Raw genomic sequence first — 14,978 nt, forward strand, 5'->3', positions numbered from 1 at the left:
CACACACACACACACACACACACACACACACACACACACACACACACACACACACACACACACACACACACACACACACACACACACACACACACACACACACACACACACACACACACACACACACACACACACACACACACACACACACACACACACCAGGTCAGGGGTCCTAAATGAAACTGTCTGGAGCTTCATCTCTGCACGCTGCTCCCCAGTTCTCCTCCCTCAGCCCCATTCAGAGTCCTACACACATCTATACAACCAGCCCAAATTCAATTTCTATAGGCCAGGCCCTCCCTGTCTCTTAGCTGAGGAGGAAGGGATGGAGGGATGGGAGCGCAGAGATAGCTCTATTGTGGTTCTGCCACCGGGGTGTACGACTGGAACGTGAACACAGTTTAATCGCACGCGCTCAACAGCTGCTACCAGGGTCCCCAAAGCCCCCAGGTTAAAGAACTGAGGGATTTTATCAATTACAAGAGTTGATTGGTACACGTGCACAGAACACATAGCCTCATACGCATGCATGCACACACATCCAATCTGATTTGTCTGTGTGTGTGTGTGTGTGTGCGTGTGCGTTCTGGAGCGGATGAGTGTGGAAGACGAGGTGCATGGTAGCCATTATTGCAGCGGCCATCATTACTTATTTTCAGTGTTTATAAAGATGTCAAACATTTTACATCTTTGATGTCTCTGTTCTTCTTTGGTAGTCGAGTCAGTGACCCACCCACTTTCATAATAATCCTCATCTCCTCACTGAGCTACGGCTTAATTATCGAGCATGGGGGGGGGTGCGATTCTGACGCCCCGACAGAAATGTCATGTGTTGCAAACTATTTCCCTTTTTGACTGCGAGAGGTCACACTGTGAGGAGCGTAATGAATATTAGACAGCTAGACAGTGGAGCTGTGGTCTGGAAATCTGACAGCAATTAGACTCTTTATACATACACAGGGAGCGAAGTGCATGTGCATGGACACACAAACACACACACACACACACACACGCATACACACAGAGTTGGAACAAATATTTATCCTTGTCTGGGAATTAGAAGTCTGATCCTGTAGATGAACTAGCTGAGCAGACAGATGATCAACAAACACGTGGTGTGGAGTTTGAAATAATTACATCCAACAACACATTCACATGAGGTTTTGTCATAAAAGCACAATAAGTGGAGTTCTGTGTATGTGTGTATTGTTCAGACGTGGTCGACAAATGAATATTTATTCGACATATTTGTGTGCTTCTGCAGGCAAACTGACTCAGATCGTGTTCGGGCACCGCGACGTGGTCACGTGTCTGGCTCGCTCCGAGTCCTACATCGGGGGGGACTGCTACGTGCTGTCGGGCTCCAGGGACGCCACCCTGCTGCTGTGGTACTGGAACGGGAAGCACAGCAGCATCGGAGAGAGCCTCGGCAGTAAGTATACCGGCAAACCAGTCTGATATGGGAACACACACACACACACAGACACACACACGGGTATTCTCTGAGTGCTCACTCTCCCAGACAGTTGTGACTCTGTGATTTACGGCCTCTCTCTGTAAAGTAACAACTAGTTTCGTGTGACCAGGCCAGGCCTCCTGCATACAGATTGGATTTCGCAGCACTGTCGCACCAGGAGCAGCTTTCGATAATGTGTTTGAGATTGTGTGTGTGTGTGGGATCAGATAAAGTGTGTGTGTGTGCGTGTGTGTGAGAGCTTCAGAGAATCTGTCTTTAATGTGAGTGAAAGTGAGAGCCACTTAGAGACGTTAAACGTGATGTTGGGGGTCGCCGGCCGGCACGTGAAAGTTCACCACCAATCCGAGGGTCACGGGGTCACGCTAGTCGATAAAAGTGAAAAATGTCGCGGGCCTCCCTGATGTTACCATAACATGTGGCATTAGCCATGATCAAAGCACCCCGCGCACATTGCTCAGTACTTAGCCTCCCCGGTGCTAATTTGGTCGGCTTAGATTGACGTACACTATGTTAAGTGATCTATTAAAAAAGGGGCTGGAATTTATGACAAATTGTGATTCGGTTAATGAACCACATTGGCTTTGATTTTTTTAGGGAGGGCTTTTCAGATGATTTTGTCCCTTACTTCAGGTAAAATGAAAAAAACATTCTCTTTGACATAAGTTCACACAGGGACTTAAAAAGAAAGGAGGTAAAAAAGAGGGATGAGCATAAACCACATAAACTTATCTTTCTGCTCTTGTTTTGTTTTATCTATTATTTATTTATCCCTATTTTTTTTTAGTTTTTCTTACTCACCATGTGTAAAACCTTGATTAAAAAAGAGCTCTTTAGAATTAAATACATAAAAATCACATTTTTCCAGCAGCATTTTGTCTTCTTCAGATTCTGGTGATCTCCATCACAGACTACAAGTTGCTGTTTACCGACTTTGACTGAATGTTGCAAGGTTACACGAGGTTTAGATAAACTGACACAAATAATCACATCCTTCTGTGCGGCAACAATTCAACTGCATATTTCCAAGAGCGCACTGGGCTTTGATTGATTTATGGAATTATGAAATGCCTAAAGAGGTTCTGTTTTTTGTGTCCTCGTGCATGTGCTGTATATTTTCCGTGTAAGCGTGTGTTTGTGCGTGTGTCAGTCTAACCTCAGTCGGCTCAGTGCAGTTACCGAGCTGGAGCTGGAGGAGCAGACAAAGCAGTCGTCATCCCAACGTCTCACCGCCACAATGTGATGCTCCATTGCCCCAGACCACAGGAGGCTCACCCAGACATTTAGCTCTGCTGTATACAACATACACACACACACACACACACACACACACACACACACACACACACACACACACACACACACAGTCACATGTACTCACAAACTACAGACAGACAGCAGACTTCTTTTTTCTTAGTCCAAAAATTAAAACGTGTAAGATTAAGCGGAAGGATCCAGACAAATTGATATGAGAGCATGTGACACACAAACACACACACAAACACACACACAAACACACTCACACACTCACACACTGCTTTTCATGCATATTACTGTGTAAATATCTCACACACTTCATAAGCTGGACTGAATTGCCTCAGAATGGCTGATGCACACACGTGCACATTGACCAACACCAACACATTTCCACAGACACCACTGCCATCTGCTGGCCACGGTTGAGGTGACACTTGTAGTCATGTGGAGTTTTAGATTTTGAGTTTTACTTTCTGAGGACGACGAAAACTTTTCTTCAGTTGTTAAAGCTCCAGCAATATTTGCTTGTAGCTGTAAATCTTTTCAATTCTCAAACAAATGTTGACATTCACACCATCATCTTAGAAATGTAAACAAACATTTGAGTCAGTTTATTTAAATCATAGACTGGGAACTGCACCTTTAATTGACAATTCATTGCAAAACACAGCAGTTTCCAGCAATATTCTACATTTCTATGTGTCTACTTTATGTTTAGCCACAAAAAAGAGAGAAACATAGATGGAAGTAAAAGTGATATTTGTACTTATTTTACCAACCAAAGCGAAACACCTCTTGCCCTCACGTGTCCCGACATCCAATAGCCTCCCAGTGTCATTAGTTTCCTCCTTATTGCAGGTAGAGGCTCGAAAAGTTAACCAATATACCAATATCAGTTTTATTGATGAGATCCAACATCCTGCTTATACTCACAGGCTTCTATGGTCTAACTTTACTTCTATCACCTGTTTTTCCCAGTGTGTTTGTGCGCGGCTGGTTTGTATTTTCAAAATGAACCGGTCAGCTGGTCATATGGAGTCAAACAAGAGGCTGACCGATTTAGGGTCTTGCAGAATAAATGATGCAGTAAAGATGTATTTTCTTCTAATTCAACCTCTATATATTTGGTTGTATTTGTGTTATCTTTTTATTTGTAGTTATGGTTTAACTGTAAATTATCCAGCCACAGGTATATTTCTTTGTCATGAGATAACGGCAGCCTAATAAATGAGTATCCTAAGAGTATATCATGCCCATCAGAACATGGAAGTTTGAAAGGGTTCTATGAATAACACATGTATAGACTCAGTGGTTTTATTCATCGTATATTAATCTGAAACACTGATTCAGTCTTTACAGTCTGTACATGTGACTGGAGTTCGCCCTCTCCCTTTTTTTTTTTTTTTACGAGAGAGTTCACCGAGCAGAATGTCGTGTATAGTCTTTCTCCTAAATCTAATTAGAGCGTAACAGTAGCTACAGCTGACCGACCTGCCTTATTAGTGAACCTGCGCTGAGTTTCATATCATATAATTCAATTAAAGGGAGAATTTAGCAAAACTGAAAGTACTGCAGACTTGTATGACATAGCTGGATTTTCCCGTAAGAAATTAACTTTTTTTGCTGAACTATTTTCTTAGATTTGGGTTTGATATACGAAGGTTGGTGGAAAAATAGTGTCTTTAAACATTTTTAGTTTTTTTTTTTAAACCACTCAGTGTCGTTGCTGTGTTTGATCTGAACTTGACCTTTAACAGAAGAAGATGGGGTCACTACAGACGAGACCCCCTCCCAGAGCAATAAACCCCGAACTGACCTCACTACTGCCCACTGCACACACACACACACGCACACACACACACACCTACCTCCACTCACCTCCACTCATCTCCAGTTCCTCTTTTTTCACACTACACGAAGACAAAACGTTTAGAAACCGCATCTGTCACCCGTCGATGCTTCTACGCTTGTTGAAAAATATTTATTTGCAAAGTTCATAACAGAAAATGCAGAAAAGTCCTAAACTCCATGCGTCTGAGCGCGTGTGAACATCTGAGTGGACAGATGTGCTTCATACAGACGGGGAAGTGGAAGGCGGTTTTGTTTTGTCGCTCGGCCTGACAGCTCAAACCTAAACAAAATCACACAATCCTTATGACTTCAGGAACTTAACCTACTCTCGCTCCTCTCTCTCGCTCTCTCGCTCTCCCTCTCTCTCTCTCTCTCTCTCTCTCTCTCTCTCTCTCTCTCTCTCTCTCTCTCTCTCTCTCTCTCTCTCTCTCTCTCCCTCTCCCTCTCTCGCTCTCGCTCTCGCTCTCTCTCTCTCTCTCTCTCTCTCTCTCTGAAACATCTGGATCCAGTGAAGGCAGTCATGGGGAGAGGGTTTTAAAGATAGGGAGAGGCGGTGGGTGACAAGTGCTCGAAAGGGAGAGTGAATGAGGGGAGAAATGTGTGTAGAGGAAAACAGGTTTGATGCAATAATACTCATGCTTAGGTAAAAATATAACATTTATTAAGAAATCCTCTCTGAGCTGAACTATTTCAGTGTTTTCTGTGTTTTGACTGCGTTGACTTTTTCATTTCTTTTATCAGAACTATAAAATCTGGACGAATGAGGATTTCCTTTGCTCTGTGCTCCCTCTAGAGACCAGTGGTGGTTATACCATGTACTATGATGCTGCTCGTGGTAATTTGTGTTGTGTCTGGGTTTCCCCAGCAGAGTTCACCACGCCCCGGGCCATCCTGACGGGCCACGACTGTGAGGTGACGTGTGCCAGCGTGTGCGCCGAGCTGGGCGTCGTCATCAGCGGCTGCAAAGGTGAGAGTTTCCTGTTCGTCTGAATGAAAACATCCAGAGTCTAAATTCATACTTCACAACAAAGTTCAGACCTGTTGTTCACATCCGACCTTAGTGATGGGATCACGACTGAGAAGTTCATGTCAGCTCCAAGACTCAATCTGCTTTCAGAGGTTTACTGGGACGCATATGGAGACATTTTGTTATGTTTATTTTATGTGAACATAAATATCCAGGAGAGATTTGACTTACTCAGCTTAAAGTTTAAACTTCTTTTAACGCTTCTTTCTGCCCAAACGTTGATTTGCTTGAGGCCACAATTTCAACACTGATCACCACATAACAACTAATACTTTTCTGAGATTGGTAAAATATTTCTTCATAGCTGCACATATTCATTCAGTCTCTTTCTCTCTCTTCTCTTCTCTCTCTCTCTCTCTCTCTCTCTCTCTCTCTCTCTCTCTCTCTCTCTCTCTCTCTCTCTCTCTCTCTCTCTCTCTCTCTCTCTCTCTCTCTCACTCTACTCTACTCTACTCTACTCTACTCTCTCTTTCTCTGACATACACAGTGACATCAGACACATCTGTAAACTTCATAATGCATTGTACTACCAAGTGTGAACCAATGACCTTAACACTATTCACTTATGATCGGATCTCTCACGTCTGAGTGCGGCAAAAAAGACAAATGAATTTCTAAATCAAAGATGGTAAGGAACTGAGCTAACTCCACATATCATGTTGTGTTGTGTGTCTGCAGAGGGCCCTTGTCTGATCCATTCCATGAATGGGGACCTGCTGAGGACCCTGGAGGTCCCGGAGCGCTGCACGCGGCCCCGCCTCATCCAGTCCTCCACCGAGGGACACTGCATGATCTACTACGACAAGGGACAGTTCTGTCTCTTCAGTGTCAACGGCAAACTGCTGGGTCACATGGAGGTGGAGGACAGCATCAAGGTGAGGAGGAGACCTGTTTCTCTGCTTGAGAACGCATGCGGAAAATATGTGTGTGTCTGCACCACATCAGCGTGAGAAAGTCCTCTCACTGATTAAAGCCGTTCTTACCGAGATCTGAGAGTTTTCCTCGGGGCAAACTATGGTTTCACGTCGCCTTTATTCTCTCTCACAAGCACACACCAGAGGAAACGGCCCTTTTGATCCGGGAGCCTGTTGTCAGGTCAGATTGCTCCGGCAGCCGCTGCAGAGAACATTCCAGAGCAGCGGTCAGCTCTGGACACCGACACCATTAACTTCCCTCCGGCGCAGGACGACACGTTTCCCACATTTCCTCCCTCGTGGCTGGAGTGACACAGGATAACGGCTACTGCCTTTGGTTTCCCCGACCCATTGTTTCCGGTTTGGCCTGGGAATCGTACGCTGGCTCTGACAGACAGACGCACGCCTGTTTCCCATTAAGAGAAACCTCTGGTGCCGAGGCCCCCCCCGACCTGCCAGCCAGCCTGCGCCGAGAAAACAGCTCGGGCCTGTGATGTAAACACAAATATAACTTGTATAGGAAGTGGTTAATTCATACACACAGACAAATCCAAAGTTTGTAAAGTAAGTTTCAGAGCACTCTGTTGTTTCTTTAGCAGGAACGAAGTGTCAGAGCTTTGTGTTTGTCTCGGGGTTCGAGTTGTGACTCTGGAGCAGATCAGGTCCTCAGCTCTGCTCTCGTTCTAAATTCCAGCCGTGTCAAATGGCATTAAGAAAATCTTAACATCTTCAATGAGGCTGCTGGAGCCTCGGCCCCCCCCCCCACTGGTCCCGGGCCGCGGCAGCATTTAGTGAACTCGTGTACATACCAGAATCAATCTTCTCTGCCGTCGGAGCCTCCGCACAGTTTGACTCCAGGATAAATAAGTGCGTGTCCCGGGCCGCAGTATCTACTTAGAGCCGGAGAGTCCAACGGAGAAAGAGAGGGAATGTACGCGCTGTGAATTTATAAGGGTCTGGAGTCAGAGGTTAGATGACAGGCTAACAGTCGGCATCCGAGCCTAATAGCAGAATCAAGTGACAGGAGCCATACTGAATGGATTACAGTCTTTTAAGTACTAGTATAACTCAGGCAGTGTAACCATTCCAGTGGTCCCCCCCCCCCCCCAGCCTGCGTCCATGTTACAGGGGGATAAACAGCTCCATAAATTCCACTTTTTTTACCTTCCCTGGTCCCAGCGTCCGCCCGCCCGTTCCCCACAAGAAGAAGCAGGAAACACGGGCATTAAAAGTGCATGTGTTCCTGCTGCACTCGTTCTTCAGTCATCGGAGCCCGGGTCGCCATCTTAGCTCCCACAGAGCCGTCGGCCATCTTGTTTGACCGCCCAGTGGTAGAGGTCTGATTTATAATGTCTGTCTGCAGCCTCCTACCTGGCCGGGCTGACATGTCTGCCAGCCCCCCCGGCCGCCCGCTGCGCCGCACCGAGGTCACGGCTCTGTTAGTAGATACACAAAAATATACAGCAACTGGTAACTTTTTTTATTTGACTGTTATCGTGCAAATACAGCATCTGTTCAACTCATAGCTAACTGGGTTTATTTTATCAACTCGTGAAGTGTAAAGCAGCACTAAGAAAACATTTTATATATGTGTAACAAAGATGGGGAGGGTGGGGGGTTCACCACCTGCCAGTTAAGCGGATTTCACACATGAACTTTGTCTTTTACATATGAAGAACATGGCAGGAGATTGTCCAGACGACAACAGGGCAGCGTGTGGAGTGTGTGTCTGCGTGTGAGAGACAAGTCGATCATGTGTTTTTGTTTACAACACATCGACAGCGTTGTCGGCCTTGATCGCCTGAAGCTTCTGAATCTCATCGTCTCGCCAAGTTGACGTCTTCGTCCGTGTCTTCTACATGTGTAGCTCCTCTGTTCCAGATAGAGATATTTGTTTCATTTTCATTTTTGGGACCATCGCATGTCAGAAACATCGTCAACAAACCAACTCGCTCGGAAGTCTTTGCACATTTTCCTGCTGTTTTCCCACTCTGACATTTTCTGGACATTTTTCCAGGGGGTTGGCAGGAAAAGGTTTTGGAAAACATCCAGAGCAGCAAACTCAGACATTTACATTCTCCAATACAGATGTAGTAACTTTAGTAAACTGAACGTATTTGAGCGTTTGGCAGCTACAGAGTTTTCCATGAGTTGGTTGAGACCAAAATGAAGGTAAAAGGAGAATAAATACTTGACTTATATTCATCAAATGACTAAAGAATAACTATTCATGTACTTGTATGTGTTTGCAACGTGCTACCATAATGTTGTATGCCAATATGTTAAGTCTTCTGCTGCCCCCAAGTGGCCTGAAACCAACAAGCTACTTTATATCTTCAATCTTTCATTAGAAAACTATTTCGGGGGTAACATTTTGTTCCCATGTAGTCACGTTCATCACAATTCGCTCGATAATGGTTTGATATTTATTCACGTTGTCAGATTAACTCCGAACGTTGATGCACACGACAACTACTGTGCACACGAAACACACTCAGACGACACAAATCACTACACGGCTGCACTCAGTCACGCTTCGTTCGCGTCCATCTTGGATGATCTGACGTGTCATCAGTCTGGGTTGATTCTGGAGACGTTGTGTCCATTTCATGCGTCTGTCACACGTGCGTCTGGGCCGATCTTAACTCACGAGAATGAGAAACAGATTTCTTTTTTTATTCATTGCGGTAGGAAATTACCCAAAGTTTTTTTTATACATATATAAACATACACAAAAGATTTACCTAATTTAGGCTGCACGCTTTTTTCTTTATTTCCAATCCGCCGTGCACTGCTGCTTCTGAAGGGTTATTTATGTTTTCTTAACCAAGTCAAGTTCCTGAAAATGACTTGTTGCAACTTCAGAACTGAAGGTCAAGTTTCATTTCGCCTATTTCATGTGAGCTTGATTCGCTGCACATGCTGCTGCCGGTGATTGAAGCGTCTGAATCGCTGCAGCTGAGCGACGGCTCCTCGTCAGCAAACCGCAAAACCAGAAAAAGCTTTAAATTAGTGTCACTTGCTGCTTTGAGAAACTCTCATTGTGCCTCGTCATCTCATCAGCTACGCTCACTCTTCAGGTTCCAGCTCCCACTGTACGCCGAGCGCATGATGGACTCCAACACACAACTTGATTTGTGTGGGTCTGAATCCTGCGGGAGCCGTTCAGCTGTTACAGTTTGCAGGAAAAGCAGATGAGACGAGTAAATCTCCGAGCCGCACGGTGGGGAGCCATCTTTGTTGCCAGTCGGGGGGGTTTGTGTACAGAAAGCCCTGAAGGACGGCAGCTCTGACCCGGGATCTTTTGTTGGATCACATGACCTCACAGTATGAGCTTAACTTTGACAGAAGAGACAAACTGGTCCCAGTTCGACGACCTATTCCCAGACAATTTATGCTCCTGGTGCCGGGTTGAAAAGCTTTTTGCTGAGCAGAGTTTACAGATGATCCAACGACTCAGGACGTCTCCTGTTGACCTGGTTACCATCAGGGAACTAAACAAAAGCCAAAAATAAAAACTCATGTTAATTAAACAGATAATAATGAACTTCTCCTCTGTTTGTCCCGGGCAGGCCATGCTCCTCAGCCGTGATGGTCAGTACCTGCTGACAGGCGGAGACGGAGGGATTGTTTCTGTTTGGCAGGTTCACAACTTCAAGCAGCTGTTTGCGTACCCGGGCTGCGACGCAGGGATCCGCTCCATGGCCATTTCACACGACCAAAGGTAATCAGCACACACAGCACACACTGAGGGATATTTATGAAGGTATACATGAAACATTCTTCCTCCTATGAAGGGAAAATATGACAAGGAATAAAATCCAATGCACTTATGATCTCAAAGCCTCACATGGTGGCTTATGTCTTATTTCATTAAACTCTACATATATACGTTGGCTATTTAAATATTAGTTAAAACACTATATTGATCTTTATGTGACATTCTTGGGTAAGTTTCTACTTTTCTGACAATGTAGGAAAAAAGTAGAAACTGTAACATATTAAAAAAGTTACCAAAAATCAGCAAACGTTTAATATCGTACCCGTATCCCTATTTTGAAAAGTCCACATTATCCAGTTTATATTTATTTTAATTATGTAAAGATGATAAAAAAATACTTTATACATTTAATACTTTATACAATGCAAGTTGTGTATGTGAAATGTTAATTATTTCATAAACAAGTACTTGTAGTTAAATGCTCCTTCTTTGATGCAGTAAACATACACTTCAAATACGAGTACACACATCTAAATATCATTCAAATTTACTTAAAATTAAAACCTTGACACTTGACACGGCCTCATGTTGTTCCCTCCCTCCCCCGCTCAGGTGCATCATCACTGGGATGGCGTCGGGAAGCATCGTGCTCTTCTACAACGACTTCAACCGGTGGCACCACGAGTACCAGACCCGGTACTGAGCCCAACACTGGACTGACAAAGTGGAAGAGTGAAGATCCAGATCGAGTGAATCCTCGACAAAGGCACCGTTCTGTGTTTCCTGTTCTCCTGAATGTATCTCACAGAGGGAAAAAAAAGATTTAAAAAAAAAACTACAACCTGTCCTGCTATAGTAAAAGAATCAAACTATTTTTTAAAAAGGGCATTACTATATTTTGTAGATCCGATAGAAACTTTTCATATAAATCATAGGGTTGGGGGGGTTACGTTACTGTACGGTTAAAAAAAACAAAATCTATTTCACTGCATGAAAAGAAGCGTTTGTGTCAATCTGTGTCGCAGAGAAGTGTTGGCACATCCTTCGGTTAACGACTTTCACACGTATCTGCAGGCAGCAAAGGAAACGCTCAGGGTTCCTGCAGTTGTCAAGTCTGTGAGCTGTTGAGATTTGACCCCCCCTGCTCCAACCCCTAGAGGACGCTTTCACATGCAAATGACAATGCTCTGAGCTTTACAAATGCAAATCAGTTTCCCTGAGAGCAGATAACACCAATGTGTAAGAGGCATCAACAAACTATCTGGCTGTGTAAACCAGGCTTAAAATAAATATTAAACCTGAAATTTTAAATTGTTCTTAAGTAGGTAAGTGTGCTATAATGAATTTTATTGTATACCACGAACAAAGGTCAATGCAGTCAAAGAAATGAAACAATGCACTTTATTTCAAAATTTTATTGTTATCTAAAACACAATCCTAAATCTCAACAACTGTACAGAGTGGCATGATTACATTCACTTTTTCAATTGTGCTGGTTAAATGCACAGAGGAAGTGTTCACCACACATCTACCAGCAATCCGCTCAACAGGAAGAAGTGATGCTGGGTATGATGTGTCTGTGCTCTGTAAGCTCCAAACTTCTACCGGCTTTCCATAAAAATATCTGTCCGGGTGGGGATGAAGCCAGGACACTTGGGCAATAACATGTTTGATTGCTGTACAGTTTCTCATGACATTCAGAACTATGAACTGCTTAATAATACCTGGTCGCTGTTCGGTAAGAGGGTCAAGGATCGGTTCCTCAAAGCTATTAGTGTTTGCACACCACTTAGCATAAACATATGCTGACCTTTCTGACCTTGTGCCATCTATGGAATATGTGACATTCAAATGTGTGACCCTTTTACATGTCATTGCAAAACAGTTAACATCAGTGATGCAGTTGTCAGGATACATCTGATGATACATTGATAACATTGCATTCCTGTCATGCTCATCCAAAACAATATGTTGGAATGGAGAGAGTGGCACCACTGTACAGTTTTCTAAGAGAAGTCTCTCTGCTGACACCAAAACACTGTGCTTCACATAAAGCATATCAGTTGTGTCATCGCGTGTCAAAGTTCCAACTCTTTGTCCTCCCAAAATACTAGCAATCTCAGCCCCATATTTACACGTCCATGGCATACTAAGCTGTTGACTCTGCTGAAATTGCCTCATAATCTGAACTTCAATAGTCCTATTGTTGTTGTTAAACTTTCCCAGTATCCCATTAAAACGCTCAAATGAAAAACACCAGAAAGAATAAACAGGTCCATAGTCCAATATGCACTCTTTCAAATGCAGATGTAAATGCATGTTCGGGGTGCAGTGCAATGGGCCAAACAGTTCGACAAATTTTGAGAGAAATGACTGCAGGTATTTGTCCGCTTCTTCCAGTCTCTTGGTGGATATCACTCTGGAGCAGAGTATGATACAAGCCTGCACAAAGTCAAACCACATGTCATAATGTCTGCTGTCAATAAGCCCTTTCAGACAAAACAGAGAGTAAATTGTTACCCAGTTTTTCCACTGATCTGCTGTAAATCCTGTGAAACCAGATGAAATTCGCAGGGGAATTCTTCCAACCTCGCAAGGTACTTTGATTATCTCTACTCTAGTTTGAAGTTCATCAAGGCTCTTTGTTGTCAATATTCCTAGTTCCGTCCACAGTCTGAACACATGTCTTGCTGTACCAAGGAGAAGGTTGTGCATAGGATCTATGACGACAAATCTGATGGCATCATAGTAACTCAGGCGGAAAAGTTCTGACCATCGAGCTCCATACTGGTGTTCAATTTTTTTCTGTTCTGCCTTCGTCTTTGCCCGTCTGGATATTCCGGCGAAGTGTTTGTGAACCTCTGATGACCGTGGCTCCCATGAAGACCGCTCAAATCCAGAGTAGTCCATTTTTGCTCCAAATTCTTTCCTGCTGAACGTCTTCAAACACTTATGGCATCCTGCAAGAGTTAAATGTAATATGTTAAACACACATATTTGTACTTGAGCATTCAATGAAAGAATATAACTATATCATTATAAGCATCTACATTGTTCAATATTTATTAATTAAATAGTGCAAAGCAAATTTTTAAATGTTTCAATTACCTCTGTATGCTCCATGTCCAACAAAGCCTCCACATTTTCGGGCTGCAGGAATGTCTGATGACAGACAAAGCAGTGCCGCTCTGTAAACCCGATGTCCTGTGAAAGAGCTGTCTTCCAAAATGATGCCATGCCAGAGTTCTTGGAGCTCATCAATCAGGGGCTCTAAGAAAGCATTTATGTTAAGTGATGGCTCCTTTGGGCCAGGTATTAGTCCAACAAGAATCATATTTTCTTCCTTAAAACGGTCTTCACGAGGTAGATTTAAAATGACCAAGTAGATGGCTCCCACTGAATATGGTGCATGTTTGAAAGGTTGGAACCAGTCCACATTCAGCATCAAGGCCAAATTATTTTGCTCTGCTAAAAAAGGCTCTCCATTCACATACAGGTAATCCTGCCATACTTGTCCATCATAAACATCTGCTAACACACCCTCAGGTATATTACGTTTTCGCCATTCGTCACATCTCTCATCAAATCCAGGTCTTTTAACAAGTGATTCCAGAGACTTTACAACACTGTTGTAACAGTACGGTCGTATTGGATAGACATACTCTTTACCACTGGAATATTTTGCTTTTCTTAGCAAGGCAGAGCCACATTTTTTCCTTAGTGCAGACCTCTTATGTGGGTGTTTGTAGAATGGGATGTAGCGACAAGTCTTGCACACCCTTGTACCATCCGACCTGAGCTCATAGGTTTCTTTTGGAATGTATACGGCCATACATTTTGGACAAACCACATATTGTAAAAAATTGTCACGGAGGATGCCTGTCCAGCCCCTCAAAGAGAATAAGGTCTTTGGCATATTGTTCGCGAAGGTAGCCAGGGAATCACTACAGAGAACTGTCCCCATTATCCACATTAACTGTTTGATGCACAGAAGAAGGGATTTGATGGCATTGTCAGAAATCTTGAAGGTTGCTTGCCATGACAAAATCGTCACAGCCAGAAGTTTCATCAGTAAGTGTTCTGGCTTTTCTGAAGACTGACTGGTTTCATGTTCCTCTCCAGCTTGCATGTTTGGATAGACTTCACTCTGATCATCTGCCTGACCTTCCCCCTCTTCGTCCTCCTCCTCAGTCATGTAGTCATCCTGTACAGATTTAAAGTACAACTTAAAAAATGGCTCCAAACAAACAGGTAGCAAGCTATAGCAAATGGCCAGTTTCACTCTGAAAGGGATATCAAATGTGCAGCTTCACTCTGAAAAGACCATCTGCAGCACATGGACATGCCCATTTGAAAGTGAAAAGGCACTTAAGTGTGCAGCCTCACTCTGAAAAGACCACACCCAGCACATGGACATGCCCATTTGAAAGTGAAAAGGCACTTAAGTGTGCAGCCTCACTCTGAATAGACCATATGCAGCACATGGACATGCCCATTTGAAAGTGAAAAGGCACTTAAGTGTGCAGCCTCACTCTGAAAAGACCACACCCAGCACATCTACAACAACAAGCTTAGAATTTACAATTGATTTGCCTCATAGTTACACAAACAACATTCTTTACCAGGGCCGGGTCTAGGCAGGGGCAAGAGGGGGCCTGGCCCCCTCAAATAAATGTTGTGCCCCCTCAAACTAAATCCCAATTTATAATAATAATAATATAATAAAGCACAATG

The 14,978-nt window shown here is 43.7% G+C and overlaps 1 protein-coding gene across 2 annotated transcripts in view; it reads left to right on the top strand.

Moving 5' to 3' along the window:
• Positions 1-11,222, top strand: part of lrba (LPS-responsive vesicle trafficking, beach and anchor containing) — a 180,744-nt gene extending 169,522 nt beyond the window's left edge. For both annotated transcript variants that reach the window (XM_061086902.1, XM_061086894.1), the window contains 5 exons: positions 1,265-1,432; positions 5,448-5,549; positions 6,288-6,484; positions 10,096-10,247; positions 10,857-11,222. In XM_061086902.1, the coding sequence (XP_060942885.1) occupies positions 1,265-1,432; positions 5,448-5,549; positions 6,288-6,484; positions 10,096-10,247; positions 10,857-10,947 (710 nt within the window). In that variant the 3' untranslated portion in view covers positions 10,948-11,222. The remainder of the gene's footprint in view (positions 1-1,264; positions 1,433-5,447; positions 5,550-6,287; positions 6,485-10,095; positions 10,248-10,856) is intronic.
• The last annotated feature ends 3,756 nt before the right edge of the window (positions 11,223-14,978 follow it).

Source organism: Limanda limanda, chromosome 2, assembly GCF_963576545.1.
Source record: "Limanda limanda chromosome 2, fLimLim1.1, whole genome shotgun sequence".
Lineage (NCBI taxonomy): Eukaryota > Metazoa > Chordata > Actinopteri > Pleuronectiformes > Pleuronectidae > Limanda > Limanda limanda.